The sequence below is a fragment of the Elaeis guineensis genome, chromosome 5, assembly GCF_000442705.2.
Source record: "Elaeis guineensis isolate ETL-2024a chromosome 5, EG11, whole genome shotgun sequence".
Taxonomy (NCBI): Eukaryota; Viridiplantae; Streptophyta; class Magnoliopsida; order Arecales; family Arecaceae; genus Elaeis; species Elaeis guineensis.
Window position 1 is genome coordinate 27,090,554 of NC_025997.2, and position 21,055 is coordinate 27,111,608.

Below are 21,055 nucleotides of genomic sequence, written 5' to 3' on the forward strand. Positions count from 1 at the left end.
ATCAAAAATCAGTCAAATTAAAATCCTCCTCTTCAAGCATCTCATCATCATCGGGAGGAGCTGAAGTAGGACTGGAAGGGGCTGTAGCAGGATCAGGAGGGGTTGTAGCAGGAGCTGGAGGGGCTGGAGCTAAATAGCTTGCCAACATATCCTGAAATCTCAAAAAATCAGCTCCAAAAGTAGCGGAGAGCTATGTCACCATAGCGGATATGATACTCTATAGCTGGTCTGCACGCTTCTGAGTCTGATATGCATGCTCTTCAGCTTGAGATGTGCGCTCCTAAGCCTGAGCTGCTTGCATCAAGACCTCGTCAAGCTGCTCTCAGCTGACGACCCTGAAAGCGTGTGAGGAGATGCTCACATCAGACCAGTAACTAGTCGACATATGTCCGGGCCTACAACAAAACCTCCCAGAGTGCTTAGGTCTCAGGACTTGAGATAGATAGTCATAGGGGCCAAACCACTCCGGACCCTCGCTCCTAAGCACATTTAACTACTCCTGCAATTGCAAATTCAAATAAAATCTCAGAAAATCACATATATTGTTAAAGTGAAATGAGTGCATCATAAAAAATGCTATAACATGCAGTTATTACTTACAAAAATCCTTCCGACCGCGGTGTTCATTGGCTTGCCCTTCTTGTCTATACGGCTCGAATGGAAGATGGCACTATGGCTGGGCATCACCCCCTCTCTCGTCAGCTACAACAGTCAATCATGCAACTTGTTAGAAACACACAAAAACCACAATTCAATAACTTATAAGCTAAAAGGTCATAATTCATTACCTGTCTATGCATATGACTAGCCATAGATTCACGGCCAAGAGTATGCGTGTACTCCTGAGCACCCCGATTCTCATGGTTCTGACGAGATACAGCCTAAAAGGTATTTAAATCATATAAGTTAAAATCAAATACAATTATCACTGTAATGAAAAAATGCACATGTTATAAATTAAATCTAAAACACCTAGCTCCTCCAATGCCTGACCATCCCCTTCCACATGCTCAGGGGACAGTCCTGGATCTAAGAAACAAGGTCCTCCTCTGTGTCCCTATAGTGATCTAGCACCTTTAGTGGAGATTGATCTTGTAGTTTCGGTACAACTCTCCAATCTTCTGCAGTTGAACATCTCGAGCCCTCTTATAATCTGGGAGATCATGCCTCCTCTGCATAAAGTTATCAAAAGTCAGTTATAAAATTATTCTAATCAAATATAGTGTAAACATATCACATGCATATATATAAGATATATTTATCCAAACCTCCTCCCACATCCGATGCTTGACACCAACATCCATCAATCGTCAGTCTATGGGTAGTACGAAAATGATGTCGGACCATCTCACAAGCACATCGAAAAAAAAATGCATCTCCTGCGTGGTCTCCCCTACTGGCCTCCCCTCCGCATCGTACTCCACTATAATCTGATTCTGGCGGTTCCACACATGTGGCATGCATGTGGGACTGTGAAAGATCCTACTAGATGATATACCTATAATGAAAATACATTATGAATATATAAGAGTGTATAATAACTATATAAAAAATAAATAATTAAATAATTAACATAATAAAAATCTATTCTCACTGGGATCATGTGATATGGATGCCGATGGAGCCTCATCGATGGGTGGAGTATGTACCGGAGACGTAGATGCCAGTGGAGGCTCAGATGTGCTGGTGGGAGAAGTATTTGCCTGAGAAGATGAAGCAGAAGCTGATGCAGAGGTGGATGGAGTATGCTCAGGCAGCAGCTCAGATGTGGAGCTCCACGTAGCCTGCCAGGGGACGTGGATGAAAGCTAGATGATGTTTTGGTGCCATTGTGACCTGCAATATTAATGAACATTAACAAATATAATATGTTGTTGAATAATAGAATTAGTAGAGCACCAATAAATAAACATCAATATGTATACAAGGATGTTGAACTCATTGCCTACTGGCATCTATAATATGGACATCATCATCGCTCCTGACAAATGTATCTGGGATCTCGACAATATCAAGTAAGTTTTGTCCTAGAGAAATACTTTGTATGTATGATCCAACATCGTCATCAACCCCGGTATTATCAAAGATATGCCTAGACACCATCCTCACAACAACACCCCATTGAGGCTCTAAGGGATCACTAACGTAGAAGACTTGACTAGCTTGGGAGGCAAGTATATACGGTTCTTCAGTGCGGAGATGGCGTTGCATGTTGATAAAAGTAAAACCATACTCATCAACCTTCATCCTTGATTGAGATAAGATGTCAAACCAATTGCATTTGACCAACACAACCCTTCTTTTAGAATAGTAGTCCAAGATGACTATCTTCTTCACAATTCCATAATAGTTTAGATCCTCCGTACGAGACTGTGAATTCTTTGAGCTAGCATAACACCAAGTGGTGGAGCTCAACATCACGCCACTATTTTGTGTTATCATGTTTACATCTCGACTGTAAATATTGAACCTGTAGCTGTTAATGACGAGCTATTTGTACTCATATACGGTACGATTAGATTCCATTAAAAGAGCACGTACTTCATGACTCACATCACCGAGTGGTAATCTCCACACCTTAAAAGATGACATCTAGTTAGTAAACATGTTTAAATAGGGTGTACAAGATAGGAATATGTACTCGCTTACATGATCTTTGAATCACTCAGAAATTTTTTGCTATGTATTTTTTCTTTTTTTCGCATACTTAGAGCACTGTATTTTACTCTTATGATCTCTTTGTGTTTGCTACATAAGGAATAAATTTAGGTGTAATGAGGTATTTTCTTCTAAGAAATGAGAAATAAATAAAGCTAAGTGACTCACCTTATGTACGGCTCAATGACATCATAATTGAAAAATACATAGCGATGCATCTTATCCCTTTCCTCAAGACTTAAATCAGTAAGGCGACGTGAAGTGAAAAGTCCATCTGACTGTGGAATAGACTCAAATATAGGCTCAATTGGCTCATATTGATCATCGTGATTCCTTATTGGTCGATTACGACGTCTCTCGAGCTTGTTTAAGTATATGGTATAAAAATCCATATACTCTTAACCCAAATAATCTTCTGCTATGGATTCTTCCAGATGATTCATATTCCTTATATAAGATTTTAGCATTTGAATATTTCTTTCAGTGGGATACATCCATCGATAGAACACTAGGCCTCCAAGTGCAACTTTCCTACAAGATGCACGGTGAGATGCATCATAACTGTGAAAAATAATGGTGAAAATATCTTCTCCAAATCACATAATATAGTCACCATCCTTGTCTTCATTTTCTTTACGTCTTTCTTAAGTAATTTCTTCACACAAATATCTCTATAAAAATTATAAAGACGAATAATAGCCATTCTCACATTTTTTGACAACACATGGCAAATAACTATTAGGATCAACTCCTGTATCAATACATGGTAATCATGAGTCTTCAATCCACCAAGTCTCACATCTTTACTCTTCACATATTTTGATATGTTGCTTGAGTACCCATCTGGGACCTTTATGTTCTCCAACATATGAAGAAATGTAGACCGTTTGGAGGTATTCATAACATAGCATGCATGAAGGAGCCTCCACTGTTCTCCCGTTACCGACTTTGGGTGGAGTGATTTTCTAGTACCCCATTCTTTCAAGTCAAGCCAAAAATTTAAGTCATCCTCAGTTTTATCCTTGATGTTCAAGATCATTGCGAATAGGAGCTTGCATACGTTCTTTTCAATGTGCATGATATCTAAGTAGTGATGCAATAAGTTTGTCTCCCCATGTGGCAAGTTATGACATCTAAGCAGTGGCGCAATAAGTTTGTCTCTCAATATCTCAAGTCAAAGAATATGCTTTTTTACTTCCAATTAAAGTGTATGTCATCTGCCTTTGATCAATGCTTCTTCTTCTTACCACCAATCGAATCATCTTTTCTAAATCAATACTGAGACCATCCAACTCTCTCAACATCTCACTCCCAGACATCCGACTAGGTGCCTCACCTTCTTCAACAGTGCCATCGAAGGAGCGTGCATCCCTTCTGTATGGATGGTTTCAATAAAAAAAGCATCAATGCCCCATAAAGTTAAAGCTCCTTTGATATATCAACCTTTAAGATTGGATGTGTTTTTCACAAATCGGGCACGCTAGCTCACCGTTCATGCTCCAATCCGATATTAGGGCATAAGCTAGAAAGTTATTTATTGTCCATATAAGCGCTGTGTATATGAGAATAACTTATTCATCAAAGCATCAAAAGTTGGAACATCTTGAATGCTTCACAACTATTTCAGCTCAGTAATAAGAAGTCGCAAATGGACATCAATATCATTCTCTACCTCCATCGATCCAAGATGAGCATTGTCATGAAAGCGAAGGATTTTTTCATACACATCCATAGTGGGAGGTTGTAAACATGAGTAAACATTGGCCATACACTGTGGTTGGTATTTATGTGCTTGAACGGGTTGAAATCATTGCATGATAAGTTCAACCTCATATCACATATCTCTTGTGTGAAGTCGGGATGTATTTAATTAAACTTTTATCATGCCTCTTTATTGGCTGGATACCTCAATGCATCATCTTTTATTCGCTTCTCTTTATGCCATCTCATGTCTTTCGATGTCCTTGCCGACATAAATAACTTTTGTAGTCTCTATCAAAAAAAAGTGCCACATCAACTTTTGAGGAATATGGGTCGATGTGCTATCTTTATTCTATTTTTATCTTGATACATTATACCTCATGCACTCATTTTGGTTGGCATCCCCCTCTCAATAAAGCATGTAATCATTAGGGCATGTATGTATCTTGTTGTAAGTAAAGTCTAAATGTTTAATAATCTTCGATGCCTCATAATTATTTTTCAAAATTTATGCATTATCCAAAACAATATTTTCTAAAAACTCTAGTATATAGTTCACTTCATTATTACTGAACCCATTGGAGCATTTCGCATGATACAATCGGATTAAGAACTCAAGCTTCACTATCTTTCACACTCGAGATACAATGGAATGTTAGCATCCTCCATTAACTTGCGGACCTCCTCCACATCCTCATATTTGTCATTACACCAACCATGGGATCAAATATGGACGTAGATGCATCGTTATTATAGCCAATAAATGGAAAGATATCATGAACCATTTGTTTCACTCTCCCATCATGTTGATCATCTCCTTGCGGCCTACACTCATCATGTTGATCTCAACAAATTTCATAGCCGGATTTAAAGTTATAAATAGTGAGATGATTATCTACATCTTGACGAGATAGCCAAAATCCACCCATACACTTCTTACAGGGACATTGGATAAGTTCATGATCTCCGAATTTCTCTATAGTAAAATCAAGAAACTTTTCAAGTCCAGCCTCATACTTTGACAAGAGCCTACTCAACTTCATCCATCTGTTATCCATTATAAAAATAGTAATACTATAATTAAATCATATTTGAAAACGAGACACAATACAATAACATCAAGATAATTTAATAGTAATGGCTCATAATTTGCACACGCATACCAATGCTTAGAGTTCATAACATCATTACATAGACAAACATAATATGTTATTTTAATTATGATAAGTTGAGAAGGACTAACCAAATATTGCATGCATTATAAATAAATATTTGAAAGAATAAAAATATATTAAATATTATTTTTAGATATATAATAAATACATCTTATCATCAACTAATAGGTAAAATTAGATCCTATCCCATTCAAAAGTTGCATTAATCTTATAAATTAATTACATTAATCAAATGATATGTAATAGGGACTGAAAAAATTTTTGATAGTATTTCTTCTTAGTTCTCCCCATACGATTGAAGATGTGTTAGAAGAACTAAAAGAAAATGATGTCCGAATTTTCTCTTGAACTCTTAACATACCATAAATTTACTATAATTATCTATACAATTAATTATAATTTTGAAACTTTTCAAATTGGATAGTCAATTAATCAACATACATAATTCTTCCATCCATATAAAAATATATAAATATACGGATATCATAAAATATATATTAATTAAAAGATGGATCTATGGCTCTATGCAATATAAAAAAATAAGAAATTAAAAAAAATAAAGAAAATAAAAATAAAAAGGAGGCTCAGATTCATCATTTAATCATGCATTATAATGTTACTTTCGATATCCACTACAACTAAACCAAATCGACAGCAAATGGTTGCCCACAACCGACATGGCCCAGAATCCGACGACATGGCCCACAGTCGCCAGCACCGCCTAGAACCAACCGATGGGGGTTCTCTTTAAATATTATTATGAAATGTTATAAATATAATCATAAAAATAATATGAAATGAAATGAAAAAAAAAAAAGAAAAGTCATACTTGCGAAGCTGCAGGGAAGGGGGTCGCATAGAGTTACGAGGATCATCGATAGTGGTGCTAGAGGAAGGGGGTGGCGGTGGGGTGGGGTACGGGCCAAAGGGGGTCGGGGTCGAGGGAGGTGGGGCACGGGGCCAAAGGGGGCCGGTGGTAGTTCTAGAGGGAAGGGACCGAAGTCGAGGGAGGCAGGGCCGAAGGGGGCCGAGGGAGGCAGGGTCGAGGGAGGTGAGGCATAGGGCCAAAGCGGGTCGGGGCCAAAGGGGGCCAACGACGGTGCTAGAGGGAGGGGGCGATGGTGGACCGGGCTGACAGTGGGGTGGATAGGGTTTGGGTAGAGAGGAGAGAGAGAGAGAAGAAAAATGAAACATTAACGTGCGAAATGAAGAAGAGAGGATGCGAGGGGAAAAAAATCCCGAATATATGGCAGTAGTTTTTAAAAACCACTGTCATAGGTCTATAGCAGCGGTTATCAACCACTGCGATAGACCAACTGCTGCAATAGACCTGTGGCAGAGTTTTAAAAATTGCTGCAATAAACCTATAGCAGCAGTACTATGCAACTACTGCTATAGAGCCTAAATATAAATTTTTTTCATATTTTTTTTAAATATGATATAATTTTAAAATTTAAAATTTATCTTCATCATTCATTATCTAAATAATTATCATTAGAGTATCGTGATAAAAAATCACCTCAATCTGATATCTCTAGCTATGTCGATCAATAAAATTTAATATCGATGGTTACGAATAATTGCACGATATTTTTATAGATAGAGATCGTCGATGGATTCAAAAATTTAAAATGATGATCTTGATGATATTTATAGCATACTATCAAAATTTTACTTCAATCGGATATCCTTATCATGATCAACTTAGCATGGGATGATTTCAATCGTTAAATAAAAAAAATGAGTGATCAAAAGATCAAACGACGTCCGATTATAAGATAATTTTTTAGATAAATAATTTTTTTCTACTACTTTAATTATTTATATGGTGGTGATCGTAAAATTCAAACCATGTGTATATGAACGATTCAAAAATATGTCTCTTGAAACTCATTCTTAAAGTTCTTAAGTAATTATACTTATACTTTTATAAGATCTGTTTCACATAGATGGTTCATATAGATATAGTTTAGATTTTATGATCATCATCATACAAATAATTAAAATAGTAGCAAAGATCATTTATCTAAAAAATTATTTTATAATCAGATGCTGTTTGGTATTTTGGTCACTTATTTTTTATTTAATGATCGAAATCATCCCGTGCTAAATTGATCATAATAATGATATCCGATTGAAGTAAAATTTTGATAGTGTGTTATAAATATCATCAAGATTATCATTGTAAGTTTTTAAACTCATCAATAGTCTTTATCTATTAGATCATCATGCAGTCATTCGTGAACGTCAAAATCAAATTTTATTGATCGACATAGCTAGGACTATTGGATTGAGATGATCTTTCGTAACGACACTCTAACAATAATTATTTAGATAATAAATGATGAAGATAGACTTTAAATTTCAAAATTATATCATATTCAGAGAAAAATATGAAAAAATTTATATGTATATAGCAATAGTTACGTAACTACTGCCATGTATAGTATAGCAATGATTATACATAACCACAATCATAGGTCTATCTATGGTAGCAATTAATCAATCGCTGTCATATCTTAAATCATGACAGCGATTATACATAATCGCTGCCATAGGTCAAACATATAGCAGTGGTTATGTGTAACCGCTGCCATATCTTAAACCTATGACAGTGGTTATATATAACCACTGCTACATGTAACCTGTGGCAGCGATTATCGATAATCGCTACTATAGTTCAAATCTATGACAGTGGTTTTCGAATTGCTGTAGTAGTAAACGCTGCCATAGGCTCTTATTATAGTAGCAACTATGTCTCTCTTTCAACTGCCATGCAAGGCTTTGGATAGCATCATGATAAACTATAAATCATCATGTCATCAACAATGAATATATGACCAAAGCTTAAATATATAAGTCAAGATAATACATGTGTTATGTATTAACTTGGTACATCCAATATCATAACTAAGTAATTAAAATTTAAATTCAGATTATAACCAATAATACAAATCTCAGTCATGCCATAGCATTCCAAAAGATAATAGCCTGTTATTTCTTCTCATTGTTTCAGGACTAGATAAGTGTTGATGACCAACACATCCAAGAAAAAAATACTGAAAGTTATTCATTTATCACTAAAAGGGCATGAGGTTTGTTTCCGATTAGGTAAAAAGATACAACATTTAAAGAGATGAAATTGTAACTCAAAATACTACAGTATTTTGATGTTATTAAGAAAGATCTACAAAGTAGGGATATTCAGATGGTGTCAAAGCCACCTTAACTTGAGTGGGCATTCGGATTAAAGGCTTTAAGGTTTTTAAAATTGCCACTTTTCAGATATTGTATGCTTATAGTTCTAGAATATATAATCATACAATACCATTGTTTGTTCCATCTTTGAAGAAAATAGAAGCTAATGCATAATTATTAGAAAAAAAAAGCTAAGAATAAGATAATGTGAGAATTAATCAATGTCAAGATCTACTAAATGATATTGAAAAACAAATCACAACCTCATATTATTAAACATAATCATAGCCTTCTATTTATTTTATTTTATTTTATTTAAAAAGAATAAATATAAAAGCTTCTAAAATATGTATATAATTGGAGGATAAGAGGATTTGAACTCTAAATCTTTGATTGGCCTAACCACAATCTTATTCAATAAATTGATTGATAATATATTAATACCTTTTAAACTCTTATATACTGTTACCCATACAGACTCCTAGCCATCGTCTAAAATTCTCTATTCGACCGCTCCAGGCCTTCCACTTGATTGAGACACTTGAGAATGAAAAAAAAAAAGGAAGTATGGGAAACATGAAAAATTAGCAAAAACAAAAGAAAGGTGAAAAAATTGAAAGATAAGTCCTTTTCCTACATAGATTTATCTTTTTTTTTTTGCTTCTTTTTCTTTTCATTTCTTCCTCTATTTTGGAGATCTGCTGGAAGGAGAGCACCTGAGGGAGATCGGAGGGGCTTGTCCAATTTCAATTAGGGTTTTCTCTTAAGCATATGGGATTTATTCAGCAGCTCCAAGCCTCCCACCTGACTGAGACACCTGAAAAATGGGGAAAAAAATAAAGGAAGCATCAGGGAAAACATAGGAGAAAGGTGAAAAAATTAAAAGGTAAGACCTTTTCCCATATAGATTGATCATTTTTTTTCTTCTTTTTTGTTTCATTTCTTCCTCTTTTTTGGAGATCTATGGGAAGGAGAGCACCCAATGGAGATTGAAGGGGTTTCTTTAGTTTCGATTGGTGTTTTTTCTCAAGCATATGAGATTTGAGAAGGTCGGTGTCTCTTTTTCAGAGTTCTATGAGAAAGAAAGCACATGAAAGAGATTGGAGGGAGAAGGCCGATGCTGGTGATGATGGGAAGGCGATGGCAGAGATCGACGGAAGGTGATGGTGAAGAGAGCGGGAAGGAGGTGGGTGTCCGTGGTGGAGAGTTGAGCTTGAACTTGAGGGAGATCAGAGAGAAGACTAAAGCCAGTGATGATGGAGAGGAACATGATGGTCGAGACTGACGGGAGGTGTTGGTAAGGAGAGCAGGAAGGAGGTTGGTACTTTTTTTTTAGAGATCTGTGGAAAGAAAAAGACTTGAGGGAGATTGAAGGAGGAAGGCCGATGTTGGGATGATGGGGAGGGAAGCGATGATGGAGACTGGGGGGAGGTGGTGGTGAGAACAGTCAGGAGAAGGTGGATGTTTGTAAGGGTTTGAGAATGTTCGATGCACTAGGAGAGATTTGGAGGGCTCAAGAAGCTTCAAAAGAAAAAAAAAACTTGTGGAAAGAAAAACCTCCATGGAGAGTCTGGAGCTCAACACTTGTCGAGTTGAGAGGCCACTAACTTTCCTTTTAATATATTGTATAGATTTGTTAGGGTCAGTAATTTACTTCATGCCATTAAGTATCCAACTTGATCTGAGCTTAACAGGATGGATTTTATCCAACTCATTTATCCTCTATTTGGTATGGAAGATGGATTGGAGGAAGGATGGATAGAGAAATAATGTATTTGGTAAAATATGGAAGGATCAATATAAATAATTTTTTTCTTTGTATGATATGGGAGGAATGAAAGAGAGGATGGATGGTATTTATATGACATTTTTATTAAACTACCTTAGACAAAAAAATTATTATTATCAATTTATAATACTTATTTATACTAAAAAAATAGAATAATATTTGAACTTGTAAACTTTATAATTTATAATTATATAAAAATTATATTAAATAAATTAATTATATATAAATTAATTTATTAATTGATATTAGTTATATAAATAACTAGTTAATTTATAATTTAATTTAAATAGTTATTTAATTTTAAATAAATAGTTAGCTAAAAATAGTAAATATAAATGAAAATAGAAGATAATTCTAATTATTTACTTACAATTATGATTATATGTTAAAATTAAAATAATTAAAATTTAAAATTTAAAAATATATGATTAATAGTATAGATAAAATAAATATATATAAATAAAATGAATAAAAAATGAAGCAATGTTATATTTTTGTAGAAAAAAATAGTGAGGGATAATATTGTCAATCCAAAAATCTATCCACCACATACTTTATTCATTCTTTCTTGCATTCTTTCAAATTGAGAGGATACAAATTAGTAGGTCAGGGTGAAAAATAATCTCTCCTTTTCATCCATACTCTATAACTTTTTGATTCAAACGATGGATCAAAATTATCTATCCTTCCAACTTCATTCATTCTTCCTCTAATGACTTCAATTAGACATAGGGTTAGAGTCAGTGGTAGGTATAAAGTGTGATTTCAAAACTCAAAGTGGATTTGAAATAAGTAGAGTACTGATAAAATTCATTTTGGATATATATAACTCTACTAATCCTTTCCTCACATTTTGCTCTATTCATTTCGTTTGTTCATTTATGACTCTCGTTGTCCAATTGCTCTCTCTTTCCAACCAAACATAGCCATAATATCACACCCACTCTCTTCCCTAAGCCGATTGGATGCTAGTTCGTTCGCCACTCTCTGTCTACACTCAAGCTTCTATCCACCAACTTGGTATTAATTCGATCTTTTATTTTTTTTAATTTTGTTTTGCCTTCTATATTATGATTGTATATTCTTGCTTCAGTTCTCATCAAACTTTTTAACATGGTTATGGATTTTTGCTGCAAATTTTATGGATATGAACTACTTCAATTTGTTCTTTTATCAATTTTTGAAAATTTAGTTTGATATATTTTATGTCTTAGACTTTTATTTATTTAATATTATATAAAGTTTTTAGATTTGTTTTTATATTTTTTTTTATTTGCATGATTTATGTGCAAAAAAATTTATTTTGCAACTATATCTGTCTCTACCCATCCAACTCTCTCCGTCTAACTCTATTTGATTTGACCCGCTTTACCTAGAGATAGGTATGGGGTAAGCATGCATACATGATTTCTATTTACAAATTGAGTATGGATAATGACCTATCTGATCTATATCTTGCTAGTTGCCATTCATATTATTTGTATCTCACTGTATCATGACTATTCATCAAACCACATGCCATGTTATTAACCCAAAATGGAATAATAAAAATAACAATTATAGTTCATCATGTCCGTGTGTTAACAAATAACAACAATTCTTCATATTTTTTTTGGTTCCATCATGTGGATATAAGGCTGCAAATAGGTCGACCGACCCATGAGCCGATCAAGTCCAACCCATTTAGACTTGATCTAACCCACTTAAAAGTCTCTATGGGATCGAATTAGATTTTAAAATTTGATCTATTCTATTTTTGGGATCGGATTTGAATTTATTGAATTATGATCCGACCCGATCTATTTGATTTCTAAGTTAATTTTGGATCTTCTACTCTATGACCAATCTAACCTGATCTGGAATCCGTTTGAGATTCTAAATCATGATTTAAGACTTGAATGAACAATATTTTTAACATAAAAATATTTTTTAAAAATATTTTTATATTTAATTTATTTTAAGAGTAATATTATTTATTATCTATTTTGTGTGGTTAATAGTAGTTGGTTATATGATAATTAAAATATAATTAGTTATATTTGATCCAAATTCGATTCGGATCCGATCTGAATCTGAATTTTTTGGATTGGAGCCAAGTAATACATGAATCCTATCTGATCTAAATGACTTGTTAGATTAGAAATTTATTCATGGATCCAATCCACCCAACTCGATCTTTTATTAGATTAGGTTCGGATCCAACATTAAATTTTGATCAAGTAATAAATCAGATTGGGATCACTCATGACTTGATCCAATCCAATCCATTTACATTTTTAAAAATACAATGAAATTATACCAATCACATGAAATGACAAATTATCTAAAACCATTTTAATCCCTATTAAAATACTTTAATTACTATTATTTTAAATCATGAAGAATAATAACCTATTCCACTTACCATGTAACCCCAATTCTGATAATATATTATGCGTGAGATGTATCAGATGGTTAGGGCTGGAATTGGATCGGACTAGGCCGGGCCATACCCCTATCCGAGCTCGATCCAGAAAAATTTTTCGAGTTTTGAGCCGGGCTTAGGCCCGATTATTTTGAAAAAAAATAGACCCGAACTCAGGCCCGAGCCCGCCCTTATCACCTTCCACTTCTTCGACATCGCTTCCTCCTCTGTCTCCTCGACCTCCTCTCCCGCCTCCTTGATCTCGCGATCGATGCCATCGGAGCTCCCACCTCTTCGACACCACCAATCCTGATGATGTCCAGCCTCTCGGCCTCCTCCCCCATCTCTCTGGCCTCGCGATCGATGCTGCTGGAGCTCCCACATCTCCGACATCGTCGATCCCAACGATGCCCAGCCTCTCGAGTCTCGACCTCCTCCTCTGCCTCGACCTCACGATCGATGCCATTGGAGCTCCTACCTCTCCGACATCGCCGACCTCAATGATGCCCAATTTCTTGGCTTTTTCCCCCACCTCTCCAACCTCACGATCGATGCCGTTGGAGCTCCCACCTCTCCAACATCGCCAACCCCAACGATGCCCATCCTCTCGACCTCCTCCCTCGCCTCCTCGACCTCGCGATCGATGCCACTGGAGCTCTCACTTGCTATTGTTGGAGAGCCCACCTATACCCACCCTCTCCAAGCCTACCGATCAGCCGTGCTGCTCCTCTGCCAGCCATCGCAAGTTCACCTTGATTGCCGCCACCACCACCATATATTTCGCCTGGATCTCCATTGACAGTGCAGGAGTAGGAGGTGGTGGTTGCAGTGGCGGTCGTGATGGCCATGGACCAAATGGCCAGGAGCTCCAAGCTTGGGCTTTGTTTGTTTGTTTGTTTGTTTGTTTTTTGGTAAGAAAATTTCGGGGGAAATTGAGGTGAAGTAAAACACCGGATCGGAAGGCTTAGGTTTGGATCTAATTAACTAAGCCAATTAGCATTAATTAATTAAGATCGGGCTAACTGAAGTTGGATAATCAGGCTAAATCAATTTTAGTAGGAGATTGGGCTTAGGTCGGATATTCGAACTGAAGTTCAGGCTCGGATTTGGACCGAATCAGGACCAGGCCAAAGATATGCCGAATCCGACCCGAAAGATAAACGGATCTTATATTTAGATCCAAACTCAATCTGAATTATTTCAAACCTAACCCATAGCCCGGCCCAAAGTCGGTCCGGTCTGATAGACCTCGGACTGGCTCAAATCTAGTTTCAGTCCTAGACGGTCCACGATCTCCAACTCCATATTTTTTTGTACCGTCCATATCAAACGGTTAACATCAGATGAAATTTTTGCTCTAATATTTTTAATTATTTATTTAAATATATTATATAGTTTTTTTAAAAATACAAAATTATAATTATATCATGCACGCCACACTCTCGAACCGGTACTCTACACTGACGTGCTTCCATTCTTCTTCCCTCCCTCCGTTTTCAGGCACTCGTCCTCTCTCCTTCCACCCCGGAGTCATGCTGGCAAGACGCCTTCTAAAGAAACAAACCCTTCATCTCTCCGGAGCTCCTCCCAGTTCCCCACTTCCATCTCTCTCCACCCCCAAAACCCACATCCCAAACCCCAATACCCTCCTCCCCAGCCGTCACCTCGCCACCGAGTCCGAGGCCGGCGTCGGCTCCGCCCCCCTCCCCTCCCACCTCCAAACCCAACTGACCAAATTCTGCGGCCTCATCAGGAGTAAACGATATGCGGCCGCCAAATCCCTCCTCAAATCCTTCGCCACCGCCGAAGACCTCGTCCATCCATTCTCCTCCGTGGCCTCCTCGATTCAATATTCGTGCGAGAAGGCCAAAATTTCCTCCGCCATGGTGCTCGACATGCTCTTCAGGGTCTACGCGGACGCTGGTGTGACCGATGGAGCTCTCGAGGCTTTCGAGCTCATTCTCGAAAGGTTCGGCCGGGTCGATGGGAGGTCCTGCAGCGTCTACCTCCAGGCGCTCCGGAAGTCCGGCCAGATGGACTCGGCTCTCGATTTCTTCCGCCGAATGGTTGAATTGGATGGCGTTGATGTCTCGGCCTACTCGACAGCAATTGTGGTTGATGGATTGTGCAAAAATGGGGACTTTAGGACTGCCAGGGAACTGGTCGACGAAATGTCTCAAAGGGGGATGGAGCCGAATATCTTATCTTATAATGCTTTGATCGAAGCTTATGCGAAAGAAGGAGATTTTGATTCGGTGAATGAGATACTTGGTTTTGCCGATAGGAGAGGCATTGCTCGTAGTGTTGGGACGTATACTGTTCTCATTGATGCCTACTCCACTCGTGGACATATGGACAAAGCTGAGAAGGCCTTTGAGGAAATGAATCAAAGAGGGCTGAGTGGGGATATCTATGTATACACTTCGTTGATCAACGGGAACTGTAGGGCTGGAAATATGAAGCAGGCATGTGCACTGTTTGATGAATGTGTTGAGAGGGGCCTCAAGCCCAATGACCGGACCTATGGGGCGCTGATTAATGGGTTTTGCAAGCTTGGGCAATTGAATGCTGCGGAGATACTGATGGATGAAATGCAGCAAAAGGGAATTGATATTAATCATATCATATTCAATATGATGATTGATGGGTATTGCAGGAAAGGAATGGTGGATAAAGCTCTCAACTTCAAGGCTATCATGGAGAAGAAAGGAATCGAGCTTGATGTGTATACTTATAACACGATTGCTTGCGGGTTGTGCAGGGTGAACAAAAACAGTGAAGCCAAGGAGCTTCTCCATGTCATGGTTGAAAGAGGGGTCGCTCCAAACACTGTGAGCTACACGACTTTGATTGACATACATTGCAAGGAAGGAGATATGGTCGAAGCAAGAAGGATATTTCGAGAGATGGGGTGCAAAGTGGCAAGCCCTAGTGTTGTTAGTTACAATGTGATGATCGATGGGTATTGCAAGAAGGGTAGCATTAGGGAGGCTGAGAGGCTTAGGAAGGAGATGGAGAAGAAAGGGATGTTGGCAGATGTATACACGTATACATCACTGATTCACGGACATTGTGTTACTGGGAAGGTACAGGTTGCAGTGAAGTTGTTCGAGGAGATGAAAGAGATGGGTGTGGTGGCAAATGTAGTGACTTATACTGCACTAATCTCAGGATTGTCCAAGGAAGGGAGATCAGATGAGGCATTTAGGTTGTATGAGGAGATGATAGAGGCAGGACTAACACCAGATGATTCAGTCTATGCATCTCTTGTGGGTAGTCTTCATACAACAAAAGAGAGCGAAACATTCGGCTTGAGAAGAGTAACTTCATAGGGTTATACAAGTGGACCATGATGATAAGCAGAAACCTCATGGTAACAAGCAAAATTTTCTTTAGGGATGATATTAGTCGCCCCTGATCTGCTCATCCGTGAACCAGCTTATGATATGGAAGTTCATCTCTCCTTCCAAGATAATGGACATGGACTTGAACTTCTTGATTGGTTTCTAGATACATGCACTTGGTCCAGATTAAGCACCATGATAAAGCTTCATGATCTTAAAACTCCTGAATTAAAAGGTTCTATAGACGGATTGTTTATTCTTAAGCTTTATAAAAATGGTAGCCTAAGAGATTCAAGCCATACAAAGTTCAGAGGTAGATTTTGTTGAGAAGATTTTCATGGTGGTCATGGTTGAACTTGTTTCACCAGATAGCAGGGCAAAGCAAATTTTTTTTCTACCGGGAATTTAGAAGCAGTACACAGTGCAAAAACGTAAGCTTTTAAACCCATTATCCATATATATCCTGGTGGTTATTTTTGGCTGAATATATATATTTTTTTATTAGAAGGTCTCCTAATATGCCTGTGTTTTATTTTAATGTGCTTGTTCTGTTTACTGACAGAATGATATAGCATCTGGCTTGTATCTTGAATGACTGCTTCAGAGTTTGTAGGTGTCTTTTTTCCTTTTTTTTTTTGTCTCAATATTACTGACAAATCTATTTACTTGAGATATCATTCAGCAAAGTGCTAACTAACTTCTGGAGTGCTGTATCATTTAACTATTCCAGAATCCTAATACGGATTCTTCTTTAGTGACTTAAAGTTTTCATGTTTTCTTGAATAATTTATTGAGTGTTTCCTTATAATCCATTGATTCTCGGAGGCTGCACTGTTCAAAGAAGAGATGCATTGGTTCAAATCAATGCAATAGTCAGAGACCTCTGCCTAACCTGTGGGTGTATCAAAATCTGAAAGATGTAGCAAGCTCATACGTGGATTGGATTCATCTGACATCTTGGCCAGGGTGGATCTCACTGTCACGAGAGACCAATCTGTCATCGGTCTTGCCTCAGTACTTCCTATCTAAGAAATATAAAGATTGAATTGATTGCTTTAATAAGGAGGCAAACATACTTTCACCCATTTGTAAAGCACAAAGGTCATAGCTAATCCAGCAAATGCTCTTTATATTAGTTGTATTGTGGCATTCTTTAAGCTATCAACCATTTAGGTTGTCAGGTTCTAGAAAAGATATAGGTAAGTATGTGATCTCCTTTATGAAAATGCTCCCAATAACAGATACTTTTTAAGAAAAAAATTGCTATCGATATGTCCATCTAATCTCTTGGTGAGTGGAACACTAGCTTAGTGGATGTCCTCTTTGCAGGCTGCAAGTTTCAAGCCAAGTTCCGGAATAGTTGTTTCTTGGGTCATCCTACCCTTGCTGCTTTACCAAATCTGTGGTTTTACGAGGAAGCTTTGCAGTTGGCAACCATGAAATAAATATTAGACTCCATAAAGCGGCTTTATGCACCTCATTCTGGCGGCTGTGACATTGACGCTCGCTACTGATATCATGAAAATGTGCTATGCCATCGGTTCCCACATAAGCCATTCAGCTAGGAATGGCCATTCAGTTTTTCCGGTTCAAACTAAATTGAAATTTTAAAAAATCAAATTTTTGAATTTATATTTTATAAAACTAAAAATCGAATCGAAGTAGTCTAAAATCGAACAAATCAAATCGAAATAATTTTGGTTCGATTGGGTTCAGTAATTCGGTTTTGGGTTTTTCCGTGTTGGACTTTTGATTTTGATTTGGGCTTATTAAACCTTCACAGTGATGGATCGATCGTGGAACAGTATGGAGAAGGTGAGGCAGCAGCGATGGTGGAAGAGAGGGAAGCAATGGGTGATACAGTGGGTGTCGAGGAGGAGGACGTTGACAGCGATAATGGAGAGATGCTGGAAGAGGAGGGTAGGCTGCAGAGGGGTTGGCGGTGTTCGATAGTTCATCGTCCAAAGGCTGGAGGTGTTCGATGGTATTGAGAAGCGCCAAAGACTAGAGGAGGAGGACGAAGGTGAGATGGAGGTGGAAGGGAGGGAGGCGACAGGTGAGACAGCGGGTGCCAAGGAGGAGGAGGAGATCGACGGTGGTGATGGAGAGACATTGGAAGAGGAGGGCAGACTATAGAGGAGGTGGTGGCGTCTGATGGTCCACCATCTAGGGGCTGGAGGCCAGAGGCATCTGATGGTATTGAAGAGTGTCGGGGATTAGAGGAGGGTGAAGGCGAGGCGGCGGCAAAAGGGAGGGAGGCGACGGGTGAGGCAGTAGGCACGAAGGAGGAGGAGGTCGGCGGCAATGATGGAGAGGGGCTGGAAGAAGAGGGCAGGCCGCAGATGGCATAGAGGCATTCGATGATCCGAGTACTAGACTACCAGTGGGCAAGGAGATTATCAAATCTAGAAGAAAATATTGCATACCAGCATCGCCACACAAGGTCCAAGTGAATCGAGGTCTTGGACAAATCTCGGAGCATATACATAGTGGATAGTGGATTGTTGGGAGTAATTTAGAATGGATTGATAATGTATGAAGATTCAAGCCCATTATGATCCATCGGATCCATATCAGCACCTCTCAAGCGGCCTAATTATTGTGGTTTGTCCGATCTTTGATCGATAAATATCTGTCTCGACTCTTGATCGGAGGTTATTCTGTCCGATCTCTCGTCAGCATGTTCTTGACCTGACTTCTGATTTAAAAGAGCTTGTCGGATTGTATATCTTAAGCAGTACAGTCGCATGATTGATTATGACTCGTTCGATCCTTTGTTGGCATATGTTTGATCCAACTATTAATCGAAAAATCAGTTGATCGATCTCCAGTCGCATCCGATCCCTACATAGCTTGCATATCGGAACAATTTCTGATCAGCATAACAACTGCGGATCGGCTAGTCTTCCGGATCAATCCATCTAACTGAGCTTTGGTTGGAAAATTATTAGTCCCAACTCTTAGTCGGTACACTACACTCTCTGATCTCTTCTCGAAAGCAGATTGATCGGGCTCAGATTCAAAAGGCAGACGCCAACTGTCCATAACTGTGAATACTATCTGGGTGTAAGCGTCTGATCCTAAAAATCTTTCAGATGTAACCATCTGATCTTGAGAATCACAACTAAATAACCGTACCAGATTCGATCAGCCTGTCTACCAAAAATGATTACACAGCCATCTCTTTTATAAATACTCAAATTCTGAGGATCTAGATAAGTAATCCATCTTAGAGAGTTAAAATTCTGCTTCTCTATTTGCACATTTTGACTTGAGTGATGGAGGATCCTCGTGGGAGCATAATCCTCCGACCCATATTTTTTTGCAGGTTGCTCCAGTGCTATGCCTCCTTGTCTTCCGATGTCAACCAGAAACAAACCACAACATGGACAATTGGGAATTGGTGAAATACGAGGGCTAACAGAGCATGATATCTACCATGGGATTTGGCATGGTCCAACTAGACCTAATCCAAATAATACTTAAACAAAATCTAAATATTAAATTGAAGAAGATTAGATAATTTTGATTTTTGATTAACTAAATTATCAAATTAAATACCGAAGTTCGAACTGATTAAAAAACTTCGATTCGATTTTAAACTGAAATCAAAATTTTCAAAAAAAAAAATTGAATCAAATACCAAAATAATTAACAATTTGGTTTAGTTTTCGATTAACCAAACTATTTGCATGCCCCTACTCATAGTCTCTTTGTGTATGACTGCAAGAAAAAAATAAAAATGCATTTTTTGGAAGAGAAATTCACTTATAAGCATAGCACAGTATAATGCACACCAAGATATTGTCATGCCCGAAGAAACTGAAGTGTTGCCATTATTAATAGTATTGATCAAAGGTACATGAAGGGGCCCTGCTAGCTTGACTTCTTACAACTATTTCTCTTCTCGAGTAATTTTTTGTGCACTGCATGCGGTGCAATAAAATTGATGTAGAGCGCATCGTCCAATTACGTTGGCGCACGTAGTGTAATTAATGATGGAACAGATATTTAATGTCGCTCAATTTTTTTATCTAATTTTCAATGACAAAAATATCTTTTTCTCTATAAAATAAAAAAAATAATTTTATTATTTTCTGATACTTTGTATGATTTTTTATGAATATATATGAAATCCTGAACAATATATATGACTTCCTATGCCTTTATAACATTCTGAATAATATATATAACTTCTTGATGTCTTGTATTACTTGTTGTGAATATATATGACATTCTAAATAATATATATGATTTTCTATGAATATATATATGATATTTTGAATAATATATATGGTTTCTTAATGTCTTATATAACTTCCTATGAATATATATAACATCCTGGATAATATATATGACTTTCTATAAATATATATAACTTTCTAATATCTTATATGACTTTTTATAATATATATGACATGCTAAACAATATATATAACTTCCTGATATCTTATATGACTTTCTATGAATATATATAATATTCTGAATGATATATATAATTTTTTGATGCTTTATATGACTTTCTGTTGGTTATAATAACCAACAAAATACTATGTAAAGATATAGAAAATTATATATATTGTTCAGAATATCATTTATATTCACATGAAGTTATAGATATTATTCATGATGTCACATATATTGATATGAAGTTATATAAAATATTAAGAAGACATTCAGGATGTCATATATATTCACAAAAATCATATATCTATATTATTTAGGATATCATATATATTTATAGAAAATCATATAAGATATTAGAAAGTCATATATATTATTTAGGA

General features: G+C 37.2%; 1 protein-coding gene across 1 annotated transcript; it reads left to right on the forward strand.

The window, feature by feature from the left end:
* Positions 1-14,385: 14,385 nt before the first annotated feature.
* Positions 14,386-17,032, forward strand: LOC105045278 (uncharacterized). Its single transcript, XM_073257808.1, has 2 exons — positions 14,386-16,699; positions 16,831-17,032. The coding sequence occupies exon 1, from the start codon at positions 14,457-14,459 to the stop codon at positions 16,254-16,256; it is 1,800 nt and encodes a 599-aa protein (XP_073113909.1). The 5' UTR covers positions 14,386-14,456; the 3' UTR covers positions 16,257-16,699; positions 16,831-17,032.
* Positions 17,033-21,055: the final 4,023 nt, after the last annotated feature.

What these genes read in the sequence shown, in the direction of transcription:
- LOC105045278 (XM_073257808.1), top strand. Translation starts at nt 14,457, where the DNA reads ATGCTGGCAAGACGCCTTCTAAAGAAACAAACCCTTCATCTCTCCGGA.